Below are 22,725 nucleotides of genomic sequence, written 5' to 3'. Positions count from 1 at the left end.
CTTTTACGACAGTCCCGAGCGCGACGCGACCGGCCACCTGTCCTGGCCCGCGCCCCGCCGCCTGCTCATTCAGAGGGAGGCGCGCCTTGCCCCTCTGCGGAGACTCCGAGGAGGGTTTCGCTCAGCCCAGGCTTGCACCTGCCTGCTCCCTGCGCCACCTTAGAGGCGAGACTCCGCCACCTGGATATCGCAGGGCCATGGAGAATCCCACCGGCCTTTGCTGTGTCAGTGCGGGCTGAGGTCCCGGCTCCGCGCCGGCGAGCCTGCAAGGTGGACTGTCCCGGTCACCCGCCTTCCCCCAGAGGGAGGGCGCTCGGGCCAGAGCCTACAGAACCTGGGTCTAAGGCATCATCTGCGTCCGAGCAGTGGCGCTGGGGTCTGTCTGCGTCCTCCCCACCCCCGGGGTGAGACAGACGGGACCACCCTAGAGCCTCTGGGGCAGGACAGTCGGAGCCAGAGTCCCCATCTGGGCCTGCATGGTCGCCCGGGGCTGCCCGGTCCCCAGCCCGTAACCCAGACTGCGCTCTCCCCGCTCCCCAGGCCAGCTGCTGGGCCGGGGCTGGGGGGCTTCTGGTGGCTGGGGCTGAACCGGCTAGGAACAGGCTTTAATAGGAGGGGTTGGGGTGGAGGAAAGGCTTCTGCAAAGGCCCTGCCAGAATCAGGTCAGGTGGATGGACGAGAGGACCGGTGTGCCAGGCTGCGGAAGCCAGCGCAGGAGACAAGGGCGGGGGCTGCCCATTACAGAGGCTGCTGGGGGCTTGTCCGAAGAGCGGCAGGGGGCACGGAAAGGCTTGGGGACACAGACACGCTCAGACTTGCGTTTCACCGGGCACTCTTTAGCTGCCTGCGGGGTGGCTGGACTGTGTGGGATGACCTGCTTTGACTAGGTTAGGAATTATGACTGGTTTCCAGAGAGAACATTGGTTAGTGATTGGCTATGAGGGAGAGGGGGCGTTGAGCCAACTGGGGTCCCCCTGAAGCGCCAGCAAAGTCTCTGGTTTTCTCCAGCACCTGTTTCCTCAGTCCCTGGCAGGATTGGCTCCGCTGCATGCCATGTCTGTGTGATCCCTTCCAGCCAGCAAACCAGGAGTGAATAAAGTGAATAATGACAACGAGCGCTCAGGCCACTGCCGTGGAGGGTGGACCACAACCCAGAGCTGCTCATGCGCCGGGCACCCTGGCCTCCAGGTCCCTCGGAATGGCAGGAGCTGGAGGTGGGATTGGAGACCGTGGGAGCTGAGCCTGCAGCAAGTGACCAGGAGCCAGCTGGGGCTGGGCTTGGTCATTGACACCTCCCCCATAGGTCGTGAGTGGGATAAGCAGCCCAGCTGCTGTGGCCAGCTGGGCAACACTGTCACCAGCTCCGGGGGTCTGCCAGGTGGGGTGGGGGCTGTGAGCCACAGCAGGAGCGAGCCAGGCCTGGGTTTGGACACCTGCTGCTCTGCCTCGTCTGGGTGCTGATGCAGGAACGCCCCTTCTCCCACCCTTGGTGCAACATCTGACCTGAACCAGCTTCCCCAGCCCAGCAACACTGCTCCCCTAATGTGGATGTCAACCTAAAGAAAGAAACTGAACCACAGTTCATATAGAGAGTTTGTCTGGGCCAAGGCTGAGAGAGCTGCCCAGGACACACCAAGTTGCCCTGGGAGTGCTTCCTTCAGCCTTATCACAAGCACGTTTTTAAAGACTGAAGGGGACAGGGAGTGGGCTGATACGAAGTCAGCAGGAATTCTGACTGCTTTCCAGAGAGAACCTTAGTGACTGGCTATACAGTGTTGGACTACAGAGTAAGAGTTATGGTGTCTAGCGCATGGCTTTTTATGTCTACTTGGCATCAGTCTAGAACCCACAGAGCAATTGGCTTCAAGAGGTCTTTAGCTCAAGTGGGAGTGGGATGTGACTGCTGTTTCATTCCAGTGCCTCTGTGGGCCAGATAATTAAAGGGGGCTCACATTCCTCAGATAAAAAAAGTTCCTTTTCGCATTAGGAGAAATATGTAATGTAGATGATGGGTTCATGGACGCAGCAAACCACCATGGCACGTGTATACCTATGTAACAAACCTGCACGTTCTGCACATGTACCCCAGAACTTAAAGTATATATATATATAAAATAAACTTCCATTGTGCTGACAAACACACACACACACACAGTTCCTTTTCTTTTTCATGGACATGAGCAGTGGGTCACTCAGGCATGGGGACTCCTGGACCACCTCTGGGTCTTCAGGGAGGCCCTGGTCTGGAAGGAGGGGCCTCATCCTCCAGAGCCCCAGGGATGGGTGATGCGTGTGTAGGAATGGGGGAGCTGGTGCACAGACGTGCGTGTCCCCTGTGTGTGTGGACACGGTGGGCGCCATGGCTCTTCACGTCGGGTGCTATCCACCGAAGGCCTTTGCTCTGCGGCCACTGTCCACCTCCATTTGGCCTCCCAAGTCCTCCAGGCTGGCTGGTGACACCTTGGGTTAGTGTGGGGTGACTGGTGTGTGTTGGGGAGCTGCAGGTCCCCTGTCTCTGACACAGGTGTGTCTGGGCAAACACCAAGGTTTGAAGGGATGGGCACCTGTGTGTATGTGTGTGTGCACGTGTGGCAAAAGGCTTTCCTGCGTGGCTTTTGTGTGGGTCTGTCTTTGAGTGTCACATGTGCCTCTCTGGTGTCTCTGTGAGTTTCCGTGTGTCAGGTTGTGTGTCCGTTGTGTGGACAGAGAGACAGCTCTGCCGTGGGGCCCTGAGCCATTGCAGGATCCCCACAGGCCACGCAGAGGTGCGCACAGCAGCTGACCTAAGCCTGCTCCTCCCAGAACATCAGGCTGCACCCAGGCCACCTCTCATTCCCTCTGTCTCCCGAGACTGCTCCTCACTGCCTGCCTCGCTGGCCCTGGTGAGGGGGAGGCTGCCTGCCCCTGGCCCCCACAACAGAGCCACAGATGAGGATGCCACCCGGCGCAGTCTCCAGGGGCTGCTCCGCAGTGGGTGTCCCGCAGCGCGTGCTCTCTGACCCCTTTTGTTTCGGTGCTGTCCTTTTTAGTGTGTGGCACCAGGACGGGAGGGAGCTGCCACCTCAGGCTTCTCTTATTTTCACTCTGTGAGTAATCAGCTTCGAACGAGAGGGGCTCATTGTGTCTTTACTGTCCAATCAGTCAGGCCTTGGCCTTGGCGTGTCTTGCATGTGCTTGACCAATGTACTGCCCGTGGGGTCTGGTGGAGGCACAGCACCCTTTTGGAAGACAGGGTCTGTGCAGACCAGTTACAGGTGACATTTCCTGGGCACAGCTCTTGCCTAAGAGGTGTGGGATGGGAGGAGGGCAGGGCCTCCCACTGTCCCACCAGCAAAATGGGCAGTGTGGCCAGCTCCTCAGGACCCCAGAGCATTTGCTCCAGGTAGATAAAATGTTGCGGTGTTGGGTGCAAGAGTAGGATTGAAACCAGCCACTCAGTTGGTGCTTTGTTACCATCAGAAGTGTTTGCTGAGTCAAAGCAAATGGCCACTCAAAACCGAGTGGGCTGAGTGTGGTAACTCACACCTGTAATCCCAGCACTTTGGGAGGCCAAGGTGGGCAGACGGCTTGAGGCCAGGAGTTCAAGACCAGCCTGGGCAACAGGGCGAGAGCCTGTCTCTACAAAACGTTTAAAAAATTAGCTGGCGTAGTGGCATGTGCCTGAAGTCCCAGCTACTTGGGAGGCTGAGGTGGGATCGCTTGAGCCCGGGAGGTCCAGGCTGCAGTGAGCCGAGATTGCATCACTGTACTCCAGCCTGGGCGACAGAGCAAGAACCAAATAATAAATAAGTAAGTAAATACATCCATCCACCCCAGAGTGAGTCAGCTGGGGCTGAGAAGGCATGCCTGCTGCTGCGTTGCTCCTCCCTGAACGACAGGATTCCCTGGTTCCAGCCAGGAGACGATGATCAACAGCCACTGCTATAGCGGTGCCCAGTTAAAACTCTTTAGTTCCTGTTTCTGTAAAAAAAAAACAAAAACAAACTAAAAAAAAGGAGTGAATACCTCTTAACTCTTTCTATAAGGCCAGCATTACCCTGATACCAAAGCCAAAAACACTGTAAGAAAATAAACCAACAGATCAATATGCCTCTGATCATTGATGTAAAAACCCTTTAAAAATACTAGCATAATGGGCGGGGTGCAGTGGCTAATGCCTGTAATCCCAGCACTTTGGGATGCCAAGTCAGGTGGATCACCTGTGGTCAGGGAGTTTGAGACCAGCCTGATCAACATGGAGAAACCCTGTCTCTACTAAAAATACTAAATTAGCCAGGCGTGGTGGCACATGTCTGTAATCCCAGCTACTACTTGGGAGGCTAAGGCAGGAGAATCGCTTGAACCTGGGAGGCGGAGGTTGCGGTGAGTCGAGATTGTGCCATTGCACTCCAGCCTGGGCAACAAGAACGAAACTGTCTCAAAAAAAAAAAAAAAAAAAAAAAAGGTAGGAATTAACTAAGGAGGTGAAAGACTTGTACAATGAAAACTATAAAACATTAGTGAGAGAAATTAGACATAAATGAATGGAAACATATTCCATATTAATGGATTGGAAGATTTTATATTGTTAAGATATCAATAATACCCAAAACAATCTATAAATGTAATGCAATCTCTATCAAAATACTATGCTTTTTTTGCAGAAATAGAAAAACCTATCCTAAATTCATATGAAATATCAAAGGGCCCTGAACAGCGAACGTAATCTTGAAAAAGTAGAACAGAGCTGGAGAACTCACAGTTTCTGATTTCAAAACTTACCACAAAGCTACAGTAATCTAAACAATGTGGTACTGGCATGAAGATAGACATAGAGACTGACAGAATAGAATACAGAGCGTAGATTTACAGTCACATGATTTCTGATGAGGGTACCAAGACCATTTAATGGGGAAGAACAACCTTTTCAACAACTGGTGCTAGGAAAACTGAACATCCACATGCAAAAGAATGAAGTTGGATCTTCACCTAATAGCACATACAAAAATTAACTCAAAATGGAACAAAGACATAAATGTAAGACTAAAACAATAAAACCCCTAAAGGAAAACATAGAGGAAAAGCTTCATGACATTGGATTTGGCAATGATTTCTTGTGTATGACACGAAAAGCACTAATAGCAAAGGAAAAAGTAGACAAATTAGGCTTCATGAAAATTAAATATTTATGTGCATCAAAATACAATATTAACAGAGGAAAAAGGCAACCCACAGAATGGAAGAAAATATTTTAAAATCACATACTCGAATATCATTATTCCTGATAAAGGAATAATAGACAGAATACATAGAGAACTACTAAAACTCAACAACAAAAAAACCACCAACCCAATTTAAAAAATGAGCAAAGCAGCCAGGCACTGTGGGTCACACCTGTAACCCCAGCACTTTGGGAGGCTGAGGAGGGTGGATAACTTGAGGTCAGGAGTTCAAGACCAGCCTGGCCAACATGGCAAAACCCAGTCTCTACAAAAAAACACAAAAATTAGCATGGTATGTTGGTGCATGACTGTAGTCCCAGCTACTCGGAAGTCTGAGGCACAAGAATCACTTGAACCCGGGAGGCGGAGGTTGCAGTGAGCTGAGATCACAGCACTGCCCTCTAGTCTGGGTGATAAGAGTGAGACTCTGTCTCAAAAAAAAATAAATAAAATAAAATAAAATAAAATAAAATAAAGGACTTAAATAGACATTTTTCTAAAGGTATACAAATGGCCAGCAAGCACTTGAAAGGATGCTCAACATCATGAATCATTAGGAAAATGCAAACCAAAACTGCAATGAGACACCACCACACACCCATTAGGATGAACAGTATGTTAAACAAACAAACAAACAAAACAAAACAAAACAAAATCAGAAATTGCAAGCGTTGGTGAGGATGTGGAGAAGTCAGAACCCTTCTTCATTGTTGGTGGGGCTGTATGATGGTACAGCGGCTGTGGAAAACAGTACGACGGTTCCTCACAATACTAAAAATGGAATTGCCATATGCTTCAGCAACTCCACTTCTGGGTATATACCTGTGAACCCAAAATATCTCAGACAGGTCTCAATCAGTTTATTAATAGAAAGTTCATTTTGCCAAGTTTAAGGACACACCTGTGACACAGCTTCGGGTGGTCCTTGATGACATGTGCCCAAGGTGGTCGGGGCACAGATTGCTTTTATACATTTTAGGGAGACATAAGACATCAATCAATATGTGTAAGATGTACATTGGTTCAGTCTGGAAAGGTGGGACAACTCAAAGAGGCAGGGTCATCCAGGTCATAGGTAGATAAGAGACAAACTGGTGTATTCTTCTGAGTCTTTTATCAACCTTTTACTGAATACATAATTTGGTCCGGCTCAGTGAATTTGCATTTTTACATAAACAACAGGCAGAGGAGGGAATCCAATATGCATCTGTCTCAAGCGAGCAGAGGGATGACTTTCTGTCCTACATATTTGAAGATCAGTTATCAGTTTATATTGCCAGGGTGAAATTCAACAGAACTGTTTTAGGGTGAAGATCTTGAGGCCCACAGGAATTTCCTTGTAGGTAAATTGTAAGGGAGGTATGTAGCTGTTTTTGTTTTGTTTTGTTTTGTTTTGTTTTGAGATGGAGTTTCACTCTTTTTGCCCAGACCGGAGTGCAATGGTGCAATCTCAGCTCACTGCAATCTCCGCCTCCCGGGTTCAAGTGATTCTCCTGCCTCAGCCTCCTGAGTAGCTGGAATTACAGGTCCATGCCACCATGCCCAGCTACTTTTGTATTTTTAGTAGAGATGGGGTTTCACCATGTTGGCCAGGCTGGTCTTGAACTCCTAACCTCAGGCGATCTGTCCACCTCAGCCTCCCAAAGTGCCGGGATGACAGGCAGGAGCCACCACACCCAGCCACTGTCTTTAATCTTTGTAGCTATCTTATAGGAATAAAATGGGAGGCAGGTTTGCCTGACATAGTTCCCAGCTTGACTTTTCCCTTGGCTTAGTGATTTTTGGGTCCTTAGATTTATTTTCCTTTCATATACCCAAAAAGAATTGAAAGCAGGTTCTCAAAGAGGTATCTGTACATCCATCTTCATAGCAGTATTACTCACAATAGCTAAAATACGGAAACAAGCCAAGTGTTCATCCACAGATGAACAGATACACAAAATGTGGTCTGTGTATACAATGGACTATTATTCAGCCTTAGAAAGGCAGGAAATTCTAACACACGCTACTACATGGATGAACCTTAAGGACATTATGCAGAGTGAAAGCCACAGTATGATTCCACTCACATGAGATATGTTGAATAGTCTAAATCATTGACAGAAAGTAGAATGGTGGTTGCCAGGGCCTGGCGTGAGATGGGAATGGGGAATACTGTTTAGTAGGCACAGAGTTTCTATTTTACAAGATGAAAAGGATTCCAGAGCTAGGCAGTGGTTATGGCTGCATAACATTAGGCTTGTACTTAATATCACTGAACTGTACACTCAAAAATGGTTAACGTGGTAAATTTTATGTTATGAGTAATTTACCACAATAGAAAAAACTGGGGGAAAAGGTGAAGGAGAAATACTTTCTCACATACATAACAGTTGAGGGAAGTTGTCTCCAGGATGCTTACCTCTACCTCACAAGAAATGTTAAAAGAATTTCTTCAGCGAAAAGGAGAATGATGTAAGTCAGAAACTCAGATCTACAGAAACGAAAGAAGAGCAATAGAGAAGGAAGAAATAAGCTAAAATAAAAACTTTTATGTTTATTCTTAATATAGTTAACAGATAACAATTTGTTCAAAATAGTAGTAGCAACAATGTATTTGATGACTACAGCTTACATTTAAGTGACATGCATGACACAAGGAACCGGAGAGAGGAGTTAGGAATATTTTGTTGTTGTGAGATACCTGCATTACCTGTGAGGTAGTAGAGTGTTATTTGAAGGTGGACTTGGATTGGTTGTAAATGTGTATTGTAAACTCTGGGGCAACCACTGAAAAAAGTAAAAAAAGAAATGTAATTGACATGCTAAGAAAGGAGAGAGGCCGGGCGCAGTGGCTCACACCTGTAATCCCAGCACATTGAGAGGCTGAGGCAGGAAGATCAGTTGAGGTCAGGAGTTTGAGACCAGCCTGGCCATCATCATGAAACCCCACCTCTACCAAAAAATACAAAAATTAGCCAGGCATGATGGCACATGTCCATAGTCCCAGCTACTCGGGAGGCTGAGGCACAAAAATCCAGTAGGCGGAGGTTGCAGTGAGCCAAGATTGTGTCACTGCATTCTCCAGCCTGGGTGACTTGTGGTCCCAGCTACTCAGGAGGCTGAGGTAGAAGGATCGCTTGAGTCTGGGAAGTTGAGGCTGCAGTGAGCTATGATCAAGCTAGAGCACTCCAGCCTGGGTGACCAGCAAGATGCTGCCTCAAAAAAAAAAAAAAAAAAAAAAAAAAAAAAATCCTTAACATCACATGGCCAACCTTATTCAAGAGCCCAGGTTGTCTGGGCCCCTTCAGAGCTAAATTTCGGTGAAGTCAACACACAGCACCTTTCACTGTGGTCACTGGAGGTTCCCTCTTCATTTCTCCTACACTCTTCGCTCTCCCACCAGATCGCCCCAGAACTCCTCTCTCTTGCCACTGATGAACTGCTGTGGGAAAAACCTAATAGCGACTTTGTACCGCCCATCCTCCTGGACATCCTGGCAGCAGTCCGGGGGAGGGGCTCACCTGCGATTCCGAAGATCCTCTCCTCTCCGGATCCTGACATCAGAACCTGCTCCTCCCTCTCTGGATGCTCCTCCCGAGCAGCGTTTGCCAGCAGAGACTCCTCTGCCTGGGTTTACAATCTACAGTGCATCACAGTTCAGGTATGGCCTTATTATTCTATCTCTACACTTAAAAACATAACCTCTGGGTGATGTAATCCTTTTCCAAGGCGTTAATTCTTATCTCCATGCGTATAAGCCCAAGGTTTTATCTTCATTCAGAATTACATAGATATAGAATTGCCTTGTTGATTTTCTGGCTTGGTTGTTTCATAGACATTACATATTAAAAACAATCCAACCCCCATATCTTGGTCTTCTTCTTCCTCTATATGGCTGTGACCCAGACTTGCTGTCAATAAATTGTACCAGTGTTTTTTCTTTTTTTAATTCCTTTAGAGACAGGGTCTCCCTCTGTCACCCAGGCTGGAGTACAGTGGCACAACCATAGCTCACTGCAGCTTCAACCTCCTGGGCTCAAGCAATCCTCCCACCTTGGCCTCCCCAAGTGCTGGGATTACAGGCATGAGCCATTGCCCTGGCATGTGCCCATGTATGTTAATTTGTGTATTAGTCTAGGACTCTGGGAGAGTTTCCTCATCCTGTATGTCCCTATGTCCTAAACAACCTGTGACCCAGTCCTGTTCATTCCTCCTCTAATATGGATCTCCAAATGTTCCTCTTTATTTCCACACCCACCCCAAGCCCTTAACCTCTTGGCCCTTGAAAGGCCTCTGAGGAGTTGTTTTTAGGTTTTGGCTTTGAGGAACGAGCCTGCTGAGGTCATTCAGGTCCAGGATTTTGTGTGAACATAAGTGTTGTCGGGTAAGGTCCTCCAGGCATCCTTGAGCTGGACGACTCCCTAGAAAAATTCAAAGAACTTCATGAAGCCCATCTCCCTGAAGGACACCACCTGGTCCAGGGCCCCACCATAGATCAGGTCATCAGCATAAACTGCCCACAGCCCCAGCTACGAAAACACACTCTTATCAGGCAAGTATTTCAATGGTTTCTGGGCTTCCTCCCCAGAGCCAGGCAAGGCCAGATATTCTCTTGGGAATGAGCAGGTTCGGAGCATCCCAGACCGACTGCATTAATTCTCTGCCACACTCTACATGTTCATTTCTCTGGGGCAAATGCCCAGGAATCGAGTTGCCAGGTTGTTCCGTAGTTGCATGTTTTGTTGGTGGTGGTGGGGTTTGCTTTATTGGGAGGGGGAATTGCCACACTCTTCTCCAGGGTGGCTGTACCATGTTACATTTACCCAGTGATGTGTGAGTCGCCCACTTTCTCCCCATCCTCACCAGCTTTTGGTGCTGTTTCTACATTGTGCTTAAGGCATGCTGATGGGTGTGTCACGCTGCCTCACCATGATCTTAATGTGTATTAGTCCGCTTGGGCTGCTGTAACAAAATACCACAGGCTGGGCGACTTCAACACCTTAAACTGTTTTCTCACCATTCTACAGGTTAAGGGCCCTTACTGGCTTATAGATGGCCCCTGTCACTATGTCCTCATGTGGGCTTTCCTTGGTGGGTGTAGGTGGAGAGAATGGGAGCCAACTCCCTGGGGTCTCCTCTAACAAAGACACAAATCCTGTCTTATCAGGACCCCAACTTATGACCTCATTCAACCTTAATTATTATTTCTTACTCCAAATTCAGCCACACAGGGGGTTAGGGCTTCTATGTATGAATATGGGGGATATATACATTCGGTCCATAACGACACCTTCCCATGAGACGGTGGCCATCTTTTCATGTGCTTACTTGACATCTGTACATACTCTTGGTGAAACGCCTATTAGTGTCTTTTGGCTATTTTGTATTTCAATTTTCAAAAACTGCTGTTGCATTTTGAGAGTTCTTGGCACATTCTGGATACTAGCACTTGGTTGGACCTGAAATTTGCAAATCCAAGCAGACCTCATCTTATTATGCTTTGCTTTATTGAACTTTGCTGTATTGTACAATCTGTTTTTCACAAATTGAAGGCTGTGGCAATCCTGCATCAAGGAAACCTCCTGGTGCCATCGTCCCGCCAGCAAGTGATCGCTCTGGGTCTCTGTCACATTTTGGTAATTCTTACAACATTCCAAACTTCTTCATTATTATGACATGAATTATGATCATCTGTGATCAGTGATCTTTGATGTCACTATTGTCATTGTTCTGGGGCACCATGAACTGTACTCCTATAAGACCGTGAACTAATGGATAAATACTGTGTGTGCTCTGAATGCTCCACCAACCAGCTGTTCCCTCAGGTCTCTCTCTTTCCTTGGGCCTCCCCATTCTCTGACACACAATATTGAAACCAGGGCAATCAATAACCCTACAGTGGCCTCTGAGTGTTCAAGTGAAAGGAAGAGATGTGCATCCCTCATTTCAAATCCAAAACTAGAAATAATTAAGCTTAGCCAGGAAGGTATGTTGAAAGCTGAGAGAGGCCAAAATCTAGGTCTTTTGCACTAAACAGCTAGTCAAGTCATGAATGCAAAGGAAAAGTTCTTGAAGGAAATTAAGTCCTACTCCAGTGAACACACAAATGGTAACAAAGTGAAACAGCTTATTTTTCATATGGAAAAAGGTTTTTTTTAGTTGTCTGGTTAGGAGATCAAACCAGCCACAATATTCCCTTAAGACGAAGCCTAATCCAGAGCAAAGCATTAACTGTCTTCAATTCTATGAAGGCTGAGAGAGGCGAGGAAGCTGCAGAAGTATTTGAAGCTAGCAGAGGACGCTGGCTCATGAGATGAAGGAAGGAAGTTATCTCCGTAACATAAAAATGCAAGATGAAACAGCAAGTGCTGATGTAGAAACTGTAGTAAATTACCCAAAAGATCTAGCTGAGTTCACTGATGAAGTGGTGACACTGAACAACAGATTTTCAATGCAGACAAAACAGCCTTCTGTTGGAAGAAAATGCAATCTAGGACTTTCCTAGCTAGCGAAGGAAAGTCAATGCCTGGCTTCAAAGCTTCAAAGGACAGGCTGATTCTCTTGTTAAGGGTCAATGCAGCTGGTGAGTTTAAATGGAAGCCAATTCTTATCCACCATCCCCAAAATTCTAGGGCCCTTAAGAATTGTGCCAGATCCACTCTGCCCATGCTCTATAAATAATCAACAAAGCCTGGATGACAGCACATCTGTTTACAGCACGGTTTACTGTAAGCCCACTCTGAGACCCACTGCTGCTCAGAAAAAAGGATACCTTTCAAACGATTACTGCTCACTGACAATGCACCTGGTCACCCAAGAGCTCTGCTGGAGATGTACAAGGAGATGAGTGTTGTTTTCATGCCTGTTAACACAACATCCATTCTGCAGCCTGTGGATCAAGGACTTTCAAAGTCTTGTTATTTAAAAAATACATTTCATAAGGCTGTAGCTGCAATACATGGTGATTCTTCTGATGGATCTGGGCAAAGTAAATTGAAAACCTTCTCAAAAGGATTCACCATTCTAGATGCCATTAAGAACATCTGTGATCAAATAGGATGAGGTCAAACTAGCCATATCAACAGGAATTGGAAGAAGTGGATTCCAACCCTCATGGATGACTTTGGGGGTTCAGGACTTAGTGGAGAAAGTCACTGCAGATGTGGGGAAATAGCAGGAGAACTAGAATTAGAAGTGGAGCCTGGAGATGGGATTGAATTGCTGTGATTTCATGATTGAACTTGAACAGATGAGGAGTCCCTTCTTAGGGATGAGCAAAGAAAGTGGTTTCCTGAGATAGAATCTACTCCTGGGGAAGATGCTGTGAACATTGTTGAAATGACAACAAAGGATTTAGAATAGTGCATAAACTTAGTTAATAAAGCTGCGCCAGGATCTGAGAGTACTGACTTCAATTTTGAAAGTAGTTCTACTGTGGGTAAAATGCTATCAAACAGCACTACAAAGCAACAGATCAATCCTATGTGAAAGAGAGTCAACCAATGTGGCAAACTTCATTGTTGTCTTATTTTAAGAAATTGTCACAGCACCACCCCCACAACCCTTCAGCAACCACCATCCTCATCAGTCAGCAGCCAATTAGCTTCATGGCATGACTCCAACAGCTTAAAGATCAAAAAGATTATGTAGGGGTCTCTAAAGGCTCAAATAATGCTTAGCATTTTTTAGCAAAGTTTTTTCTGTACCACAAGTCATTAAACAAACCAACATTCTTTTTTTTTTTTTTTTTTTTTTTTTTTTGACACAGGGTCTTGTGCTGTCACTCAAGCTGGAGTGCAGTGGCACAAACATGGTTCACTGCAGCATCAACCTCTCAGGCTCAAGCGATCTTCCCATCTCATCTTCCCTAGCAGCTGGGATTACAGACATGTACCATCACACGTGGCTAGTTTTATTTTATTTTTTTGTGGAGACAAGGTTTTGCTACATTGCCAAGGCGGGTGTCGAACTCCTGATCTCAAGAGATCCGCCTGCCCTGGCCTCCCTAAGTGCTGGGATTACAGGGTTGAGCCACCACACCCAGCCCAAGAAAGTATGTTTAAATTAAGAAATGTACATGGTTTTTAGACATAATGCTATTGCATACTTAATAGATTACACCATAGTGTAAACCTAACATGTATATGCACTGGGAAACGAAAACATTGGGTACCGGAGTTTATTTCCCTATTTGCTTTGATTGTGGGAGCCTGGAACTGAACCCGCAATATCTCCCAGGAATGCCTGTCTTTTCTCCTGGTCTGTACTTTTTCATTTCATCCTCTTAAGCCAGTGTTTCCCGGAGCCTGGGTTTTAAATGTTGGTGATTTCCAATGTATCCATATTTGGAGGGGTCATGCTTTTGGTGTCAAGTCTCAAATCTCTACCTAGTTCTAGGGCTCCATTTTTTCTCTTAGAATTTCTCCCCTAAAGTTTTATAGTTTTATGTTTAACATGTGAGTGACCCATTTTCAGTTACTGTTTGTATGAGCGAGGTGAAGTGTATTTCATTAAACAGTTTATCCTCAACATTTACCTTATTTTTAAAAACCCACAAATCCATGGTATTTCATTGTTTGGATGTACGGGGACTTATTTAACTAGGCCCCTCTCAATGCCTCTGGTTTCTTTGTCATTTTTTGTGATTATAGTAAGTAATGCAAAATCGATTTTGTTGCTGTTTTTTGTGTGTGTTTTTGTGGAGATGGGGTCTCCGTATATTGCCTAGGCTGGTCTAAAACTCCTGGCCTCAAGCGATCCTTCTGCCTCCTCCTAAGTGGGGTCAGGCCAGGATAGGAGGTGGATGGAAGAGCGCTTGGAAACACTGGGCCCTGTAGGCTTCTTCCTGCCCTTGATAGCTAGACCCTCTCTCTCCTCTTGCAGTAGGACCCGGCCCAGTGCTCTCCAAATGCAGCCAGCCCCTCTGCCCCAGCCCAGCACTGTCCCTCCCACTCCCCCGGACTGTGTGCAAGCACACTGGCACACAGCAGCTTCAGCCTCTTCAGCCAGCCGACCCAGGGCAGACCCGTGCACAGCACTGACCCACACCTCACTGCTCCCTGACACCGTCCCAGACCACACCCTCCCCCGACCCAGTCACTCACTCGGTGAGCACAGATGGCCAGCTTTGCCCCAGGTCCTGCTCAAAATGCTTAGGGATCCATCAGAGAACAAAACAAATAGGATTTCTGACTTCATGAATCTTCCATTTTTGTGGAAGGAGACGGACAATAAAAGGTGTATTTATTAAACACTTACATAATACAGCTCTGACTCCATGGCAGGTGTTATGCTATGAATTTTATAAATATAAATTCACTTGATCCTCACAAAACTTCTGAGTTAGGTATTGTTCATACTAGTGAGGAAACCAAGGCCAAAGGGGTTAAATAATCCGCCCAAAGCCATATGAGTAGCAAGTGGTGAAGCCACAAATCAACCCCAGGCAGCCTGTCTCCAGAGCCCGGGCCCTGCCACCTCTCAGTAAGCATGAGCGAGCAACACAGCATGCTAGAGGGGTCAGTGCTCCGGAAAAACGGAGAGTAAAGCAGAGTACAGGGAATCCGGAGCACTGAAGGAAGGAGACACACTGACATTTTACACTGGGAGGCATGAGGATTCCCAGAGGAGGTAACATCTGAGCGAAGGCATGAAGGGTTGAGGGAGTTCGCATGCAATATTGCAGGAAAGAGTGTTTCAGGGAGGGGGAGTCTGTCCCACAGCCCTGACGCAGGGTGTGCCTGGAGCATGGGAGGAAGGTCCAGGAGGGAGGGAACAGCCCCTGCCTTTTGCGCAGCAGAATGCCCACGCGTGCTGCGTGCCTGATTCCCTGCTCCCTGGTGCCCATGTTGCTCTTTTAGTATTCACCTTGACTTCCAAAGTGAACTGTGAACTCTGAGAACAGAGCCCGTGACCTCTACTCCCTCTGCTTGTCCCTGGTACTTTCAAGCTAACGTTTGCTGGATCTGTCTGCCTTGCCTTGTGGATTCCACAAAACTACAAGGCATACTACCGCCCACGAGCCAGACCCGGGGGTGGGCACACTACTGCCCACGAGCCAGACCCGGGGGTGGCCACACCACCAGCCACGTGCCAGATCCAGCCTGCAGGCCAATAATGGTATTTACGTTTCTGTTTTGTTTGTTTGTTTCTTGAGATGGAGTCTCACTCTGTTGCCCAGGCTGGAGTGCAGTAGCGCGATCTCGGCTCACTGCAACCTCCACCCTCCGAGTTCAAGCAGTTCTCCTGCCTCAGCCTCCCAAGTAGCTGGGACTACAGGTGCCCACCACCACACCCAGCTAATTTTTTATATTTTTAGTAGAAATGGGGGCTTCACCATCTTGGCCACGCTGGTCTTGAACTCCTGACCTCGTGATCCACCTACCTCGGCCTCCCAAAATGCTGGGATTATAGGTGTGAGCCATTGTGCCTGGCCTGGTGTTTACATTTCTGAAGGGCTGGGGAAAAAATTAAAAGGAAGCTATTTTGTGACATGTAAAAATGACATAAAATTTAAATTTCAGAGGCCACAAATAAAAGCATTACTGGAATCCAGCCACAGCCATCCACTTCTGTGCTCTCTGTGGCTGCCTTCACACAACAGCAGACGGAGGCAGCCACGGAGTCCAACCAGCTTATGGAACCTAAAACATTTACCTTCTGGCCTTTTACAGAAAAAAGTTTGCTGACTCCTCCCCGGCTGATCTTGCTTGACTCAGTTCTCCCGCCTCCACAAGATTGACCTAAAACTCAACTTCCATGCCGTCGCTGTGTGTTCAAACCCCCGACAGATTCCCCGATGTCCATAAAGCCCACACTGTACCCTGACATCCATTCGACCATGAGAATAAACAAGAAAAGCCCTCAAGGCCATGCCTTTGCTCCTGCTGTTCTCTGTCTTTCGAATCCCTTCCTGCCTTCCACCGCTAAGCCTGCCGCTACCTCACCTCGCCCTCGCAGTCAGGGCAAGGCTCTGGGAACGCTCCCGGCTCCCCCTGCTCTGCTCCCACAGCTCCCCATACTTACCCTCATCACAGCTCTTACCATACAGCACTGAAATCATCTATTTGTGTGTCTGTCTCACCAGCTGCAGCAAGATCCCAGAGGGCAAGGAACACATCTTACTTACCTCCCCTCACACAGACAGAACCAACGCTGAACGCAACCGAGCCTGGCCAGGCTGGCCTCCTCGCTGCCCCTGAACGCAAGCTGCTCACTCTCAGCCCTGAGCCTGTGCTCACCCCAGCACCCCCACATCTCACTTAGACAATCCTACCATGGCCTGGGCACAGTTCAAATTGCATCTCCTCTATAGGCCCACAGAAGTCAACACGGTCGCAGGTTCAAACCCCCAGCTCCTCTCACCCATGTGCTGGGTGTCCCTGCACGATGCTTCTGTCTCTGGGTCCTCATCTGTAAAGAGGGAATGACTCAGTATCCCCAACTTGCAGGGCTGATGATGCATATAAAGCTTCTGAACCGGTGCTTGGCATATAATAGATTTTCAAGAAGTAATAGCACGCTTGTTTTCCCGAACCACACTGTCTATGCCATCTGGGTATTTCGTCCCTTTTCTTCCCCATAACTGTTGTGTATATTACTCCTGGCTCTCCTGAAGCAGGCGGGTTTGTCATGAGCAGAGACAAGGTCGTGGTACACTTCCATGAAGCCGCCCTGCCCTAAAACCCAGGACAACACAACACGTGGAGGAAGGGACCAACGGACACAACTTTAATAAATAAGTTATTTCAGGAGGTTTAAAGAATGGCTAATTTAAAAAATGCAAAGCCCCAGGGGATCGGGAGTGAGCTAGAGAACAGGCTTCTGCAGATGCTTTCACACTGATGAGAAAGGCAGTTAGAGAGCGGGAGCAAGTGGGATGAAGAGAGGACCAGTAAGACAGGAAAGAACTCCCCCTTGGAGGTGGTACTGTTCATTCTCACCCATCCAAACACTGCAGAGAAACCTGTGCTCATCACTGGATAGTCTGGACCCAGCACGCTCCCCTGAAGACTGTCTCTGGAGGAGAGGAAGCCCCAAGCCTCAGAATTCCGTTCCAAGTTTCAGGAGCACCAGTCAGTGACAGTACCAGCTGAGCTTGGGGTGCTCGCTGCGTGCTTACCACGTGCCTGGGAGGATTCTAAGTGCTTACGACCACACGAGGTGAGTAGGACTGTTACGCCCTTCGTTGCACAGATGAGGAAACTGAGTCTCGGGAGGATAAGGAACACACTCCCGGTCACACACTCTAGTAACTGGTATAGTACAGCACAATCTGCTTCCAGAGTCCAAGCTCTTAACCACACGCATTTTCACTGTCTTACTCTGATTTAGCTCCACCATTTACCAGGTGACAGATCTCAGGCAAGTCATCTAACCTCAATGTGCCTCATCTTTCAAGTGGGCCTCACATGGGTAACTTTGTGAGACTGTCATGAGGATTGAAGGCAAACATGCCATGACATATATTATGAAGCGGATTCCTGAGAAATCAGTTCCCTCTCACTTTTCCCATATCCCAATATAAGCGAGATTTTTAGCCAAACCCCTTGACCTCTTTTACTACTGGGAATGATCTATATGCCCTGCTGGATTTTCCTGCCTACTGCCTGTGCCTAAGCATCCGGACCTCATAAAAGCTTAGAAAAATGGCCTGGAGACAAGCAAGAAAGGAAAGCACCTGCACACGGAGCTGAGTGGGGCAGCGCAGCAGAGATGGTCCAGACGGCCCCTGGCGTGCAGATGAATACTGCATGAGCAGAGACTAGGCCAGCCAGGCCCTGCCAGGACACTCCACAACTGACAGCCTGTGACAGCACCTAGATCCATGTGCCGCACCAACAGGCCCAGATGACAGGCCTGGGAGGCTGCAGGCAGAGTCAGGAGCACCTGTGTCTCTGAGCCTGCATGTGTGTAAGTGCTGTCGGGGGACAAAGAGGGGCAGGCAGGTGAAAGTGACAGTCATTCCCACCAGTGGTGGGATATCAGACTGCCTAAAATACTGTCTACAGCAAGGTAAATTTTTTTTTGTTTTTGTTTTTGTTTTTGAGACGGAGTCTCGCTCTGTTGCCTAGGCTGGAGTGCAGTGGTGCGATCTCGGCTCACTGTAAGCTCCGCCTCCTGGGTTCACGCCATTCTCCTGCTTCAGCCTCCCAAGTAGCTGGGACTACAGGTGCCCGCCACCATGCCGGGCTAACTTTTTTGTATTTTTAGTAGAGATGGAATTTCACTGTGTTAGCCAGGATGGTCTCGATCTCCTGACCTCGTGATCCGCCCGCCTCGGCCTCCCAAAGTGCTGGGATTACAGGCGTGAGCCACGGCGCCCGGCTAGCAAGGTAAATTTTTAAATTTCTACCAAAGGAATTCTGTTGCCAAATTCCTTTACTGTGAAAAATTTAATTTCAAGCCAAGAAGTACAGATACTAGTTTATTTTGAAGATAAATCCACGTTTCCATACATCAACTTTGCCTGAAGGGTAAGAGATACCTTTAAGCCATGAACCCTTCCCCCGGGCTGGTGGTCATGCACAGAGGGAACTTGTCATTAGCAGCATGTAAAGTGTCCTTCATGTTAGCCAGTCAGCTATATTAATATAGCAGGAAGCAGAGATTAGGTGTTTAACTCATTTCTAGAAGATATACGCAATTTCTATTTGAATGAACCTGATCAAATGGAACCAAAGGTCTAAGAAAACAGAAGTTAAGACCCAAGCAAAACGGTATCTCACTCATCATATCCAGTAGTAAGAAGTCCTATTAGGCCTTTTCCCACAATACATCAGCTTCCAAATACAGCACATGACAAAGAAATACTTCAGGAAGATGGAGGAATGGGGGGCTTGCTACCATGCTGGCTGATGACATTATTACAAGGCTCCAACCAGCTCCGAGGCCGTGGTAGACACAGCACCGTGGTCCTAGGGTTAGAAAGGAGCCCTAGAAGCAGCATGGACAATCTAATGCCCAAAGCATCGATGAAGCGCCTCCATGCCCAGGACTGCTCCCATCCACCACTGCTACAGCACCCAGGAAAGGGCACAGCCCGCAAAACGCTCCTCTAGGAAGGGCTGCCCGGTCCACTTGGGGCACCTACACCTCTCGATGAGTAGCTGGGCAAGGACAAGCACATTGAGAGCACCAGGTCCAAAATGGTGACGGGCCCAAGGGCAGCCTGCAGGCAAGGGAAATGGTCCCAGCCTTTCCTGAGCCAAGTGCAGGGCTGGTCCTCAGGAAGGAGTTGCAAAATGATCCTGTTTGCAAAACACAAACACTCCACAAACAGCAGCCACAGGGGATAGGTAAATTCTAGAAATTCTCAATCTTATGTGCAAGAAATAAACAAAACCAAATCAAGAATATTTTACTAGTTAGCATAAATTTGCTTAGCACTCTACGTCCAGGGCTTCCTGGCCAGTTAAATCCAGGTTACTGCACTTGCATGGCTGACAATGCATCTAACCTCTTAGAAATATCAACCTCTTGCAGACACAGGCTGTCTTACCATGTGGCACTTACATACAACAGGTGCTCAATAAATGTGCCGAAAAAAGTCAGTGTGTAAAGCATTTCTAAAGTAGGAATCCTCTCTGCTCCTTGGCTCCCTGAGGGTGGTTGAGGCCCAGAGGCTTGTTTGTGTCCCCACCCTCCGCTAGGGCCTAGCACGGTGCTCCTACACCCTGAGGGCCAATTCAAGCTGCCACCTGTGAATTTTTTCCCTGCCTCATATTGTCTTTTTCTGCCCCATTCCTCTTCCTTTTGCTCCCTCAACATTTATCTCACGGAATTTGGAGTTATTAGCTATGCACATTATTGGGTTTATGGCCCTTTACCTCACTGGAACAGTTTCCCTGCATAAAACGGGGTGAAAGGACCCTACCTGAAGACCAGAAATGAAGTGCGCGCAGTCTGGCCACGGGAAGGTGAAGTGGTCACTGTTACGACTCTCTTATATAATTGTCCACACACCCCACTGTCTAAAGGTGCTTAGAATACCAAAAGCAGAAAGTTTGTTTTTCCTACCCTTGCAAGGGTGGTTTTGAGAAAGCCTATCTGTTTTGGAAAGAAACTCACCCAAGCCCATGTCACTAGTTAAAATATTTCCTTTTTCCTTTTTCTCAGGGAAATGGATGACTCTGACGAGTCATGGCCAAACTGGGTAAAAGGTTCTGTTCCATAAGTTCACGTGCCAATTATACACAGTGTTGAGGATTCCCAGGTGGCTCTTTCTCTTTTTTTTAATTTTTTTTTTTAATTTTACTTTAAGTTCCGGGATACATGTGCAGAACGTGCAGGTTTGTTACACAGGTATACACGTGCCACGGTGGTTTGCTGCACCTATCAACCTGTCATCTAGGTTTGAAGCCCCACATGCATTAGGTATTTGTCCTAATGCGCTCCCTCCTCTTGCCTTACTCCACCCCTGGCCCAGCTCATTCTCTTAAAAGAACCATCCATAACGGAGTTTAGCTGGGGCAATAATGGATCTGCTTGGGTTCCACAACTTGGGAATCAGAAGGAAGGGAAGGGCTTCCTCACCTTTTCCAGAAGCAAGGCTGCCCTCAGCACTCTCTGGATCCCAAGGCACAGCCCCAGGTCCCTGAATACACAGTGTCCTAAGTGCCCCCCTGGGAAGACCCACTGCACCCAGGCTCTCCTCCCAGTGCTTCAGAATTACCTCCTGACTCCACCCCCTGAGAAACAGGCCAGGAATACTTCAAGGACTACGCCAATTCACCTCAATGCACCTCTCCTGGCATTTCAGAGATAACTCCAGAGTGAAGAGACGGAAATATGGAGGAGGGGTCTGAGGACAGACAGCAAGGGGTGACCCCCAGGATGGAGGTAACCCTGTGGAATACGCCCAAGTCAATTGCCCTCAACTGGTCTGCGAGAGCACGAGTCCAAAACCCAATGCCTTCATCTAAATCCTGACGCCACCACTTGTTTTAGCTTTCTGTGCCCCACTTCCTACTGTGAAAAGCAGGGATCATAAGAGCACCCAGTCTGTCCGCTGTGGTGAGGACTGAGCGCATTAAGACACGTGGGCACTCAGGACAGAGCGTGGCACGGCCAATGGTCTCTAAGCATCTCTGCTGCTGCCATCACTGCGGTGCTCATCAAGCGCCAGGTGCTGCTCTCCCACCCCGTCCCTGTCCCATCACAGGCCGACAATTCTCAGCCACAGCAAGGAGCTCTGTTGGTGGAGGAGGGAGGAATATGCTAGAACCTTTGAAAGCTGACTTTCTGTGGGCTGGGGACAGTCCATGCTAAAGGGTAGCTGCCATTCCCCCAAGGGCTGCAGGTGCCAGGAGTGAGCACTCTGCATCTTCCCCCCGACGACCCCCGCCCACACAAATGGAAAGGCGCGCCAGGGTTCTCCCGGCCACCTACCTGCCAAGTTCGCAGGAGCCCACCCTTGGCGCACGCCAGTGCCAGGCCGGGGCAGCGGGACGGGGAGGCCCCGGGGGCCAGGCCGCGGAGGAAGGACCCGACGGACCCTGGTAAAGACAGAGACCTTCGCAGCTCCAAAAAAGCCCCCCGGCCCAGCGCCGGGCTAAGCCCCCTTCCTCCACCTCCCGCCTGAAGCAGGCAGCCTCCCCGCCCTTCCCCGCGCCCGCCGCCCCGGAACTAGTGACTCGCCGGCGCACCTGGCCGCGCATCCTCCGGCGGCAGGTGACCACAGGGAGACACGGGGCGGGGGCTTCCTGGCGGCCCGCCGGCGGGGCGCAGAGCTATAAGCGCCGCGGGAAGGAGGCGCTCGCGCCGCGGCGGGTCACGGCCTCAGCACTGTCCCGGCGGGAGGCTCGGCGCGCGCGTCCGCTCGCGGGGCCACCCGCTCCAGAGTCGCCCGCCAGGGCCAGCCTGAGGCCCGAGACCCCGAGCTCGGGCGCGAGCAGGATGCGGCTCCCAGGGGGCGGTTGGCGCGGGTCGGAGTCCCAAAGCCTCGTCCTTACCTCTGCCTCATGCTGCGGTGTCCCTAGGCGCCGGCGTCCCAGTAGCCGGCCAGTGCCGCCCTGTCCCGCAGCCCCGGCGTCCGGCGCGGTAAGCAGCAGCAGCAGCAGGAGCATCGGCGCCGCCGGGGGCGAGGCGGGCACATGAAAGGGCGGGGGTTGCGGCCCTCGGGCGGACCACAGGACCCTAGCCTCGGAGGCGAGAGATCTCAGTGCACTGGCTCCCATCCTCAGGGATCCCACTGCTACCTGCACGCTCAGCCTTGCCAGAATCTCATGGGATACGTGCAAAAGCCAAAGAAATAAGCGGTCGCCACGCCTTTCGTCCTCTCCGTCTGCCCGCAGAGTCCATATGGTACATTCCCCAAAGCCCAACGGGAAACAGGAAGGAGGGGATTGGTTGGAAATCTTGGAAGGGGCGAAAAGTCACATGGTGGGCATATCAAAGCCTGCCAGCAGAGAGAAGGAAGGATGTATTTAAAGGGCACTTGTTGGTTGGGCGTGGTGGCTCGCTCCTGTAATCCCAACACTTTGGGGAACCGAGGCTGGCGGATCACTTGAGGTCAAGAATTCAAGACCAGCTTGTCCAACAT

General features: G+C 49.1%; 1 protein-coding gene and 1 long non-coding RNA gene across 5 annotated transcripts; one reads left to right on the top strand and one right to left on the bottom strand.

Moving 5' to 3' along the window:
* Nucleotides 1–4: 4 nt before the first annotated feature.
* LOC144331933 (uncharacterized) lies at nucleotides 5–13,850 on the top strand. Its single transcript, XR_013399549.1, has 3 exons — nucleotides 5–1,787; nucleotides 8,587–8,844; nucleotides 12,952–13,850. It is a non-coding gene; the product is annotated as an uncharacterized LOC144331933 (long non-coding RNA).
* On the bottom strand, nucleotides 2,160–22,502 carry LOC144331929 (uncharacterized). Of its 4 annotated transcripts, XM_077950748.1 has the most exons (4): nucleotides 22,136–22,502; nucleotides 21,573–21,679; nucleotides 7,603–7,674; nucleotides 2,160–3,960 (listed from the first exon to the last, which is right to left on the bottom strand). In XM_077950748.1, the coding sequence occupies exons 1-3, from the start codon at nucleotides 22,358–22,360 to the stop codon at nucleotides 7,605–7,607; spliced, it is 402 nt and encodes a 133-aa protein (XP_077806874.1). In that variant the 5' UTR covers nucleotides 22,361–22,502; the 3' UTR covers nucleotides 2,160–3,960; nucleotides 7,603–7,604. The 4 variants fall into 4 exon arrangements, 2 of the variants coding, with proteins under 2 accessions (XP_077806874.1, XP_077806875.1); XR_013399542.1 differs by lacking the exon at nucleotides 21,573–21,679 and having other exon boundaries at nucleotides 2,160–3,984; nucleotides 22,136–22,232; XR_013399541.1 differs by lacking the exon at nucleotides 21,573–21,679 and having other exon boundaries at nucleotides 22,136–22,232.
* Between the last annotated feature and the right edge of the window lie 223 nt (nucleotides 22,503–22,725).

This window comes from Macaca mulatta, chromosome 10 (genome assembly GCF_049350105.2).
Source record: "Macaca mulatta isolate MMU2019108-1 chromosome 10, T2T-MMU8v2.0, whole genome shotgun sequence".
NCBI classification, from domain to species: Eukaryota; Metazoa; Chordata; class Mammalia; order Primates; family Cercopithecidae; genus Macaca; species Macaca mulatta.
Note: the sequence above shows the minus strand (reverse complement) of the source record. Positions and strands in the feature narration are given on the sequence as shown.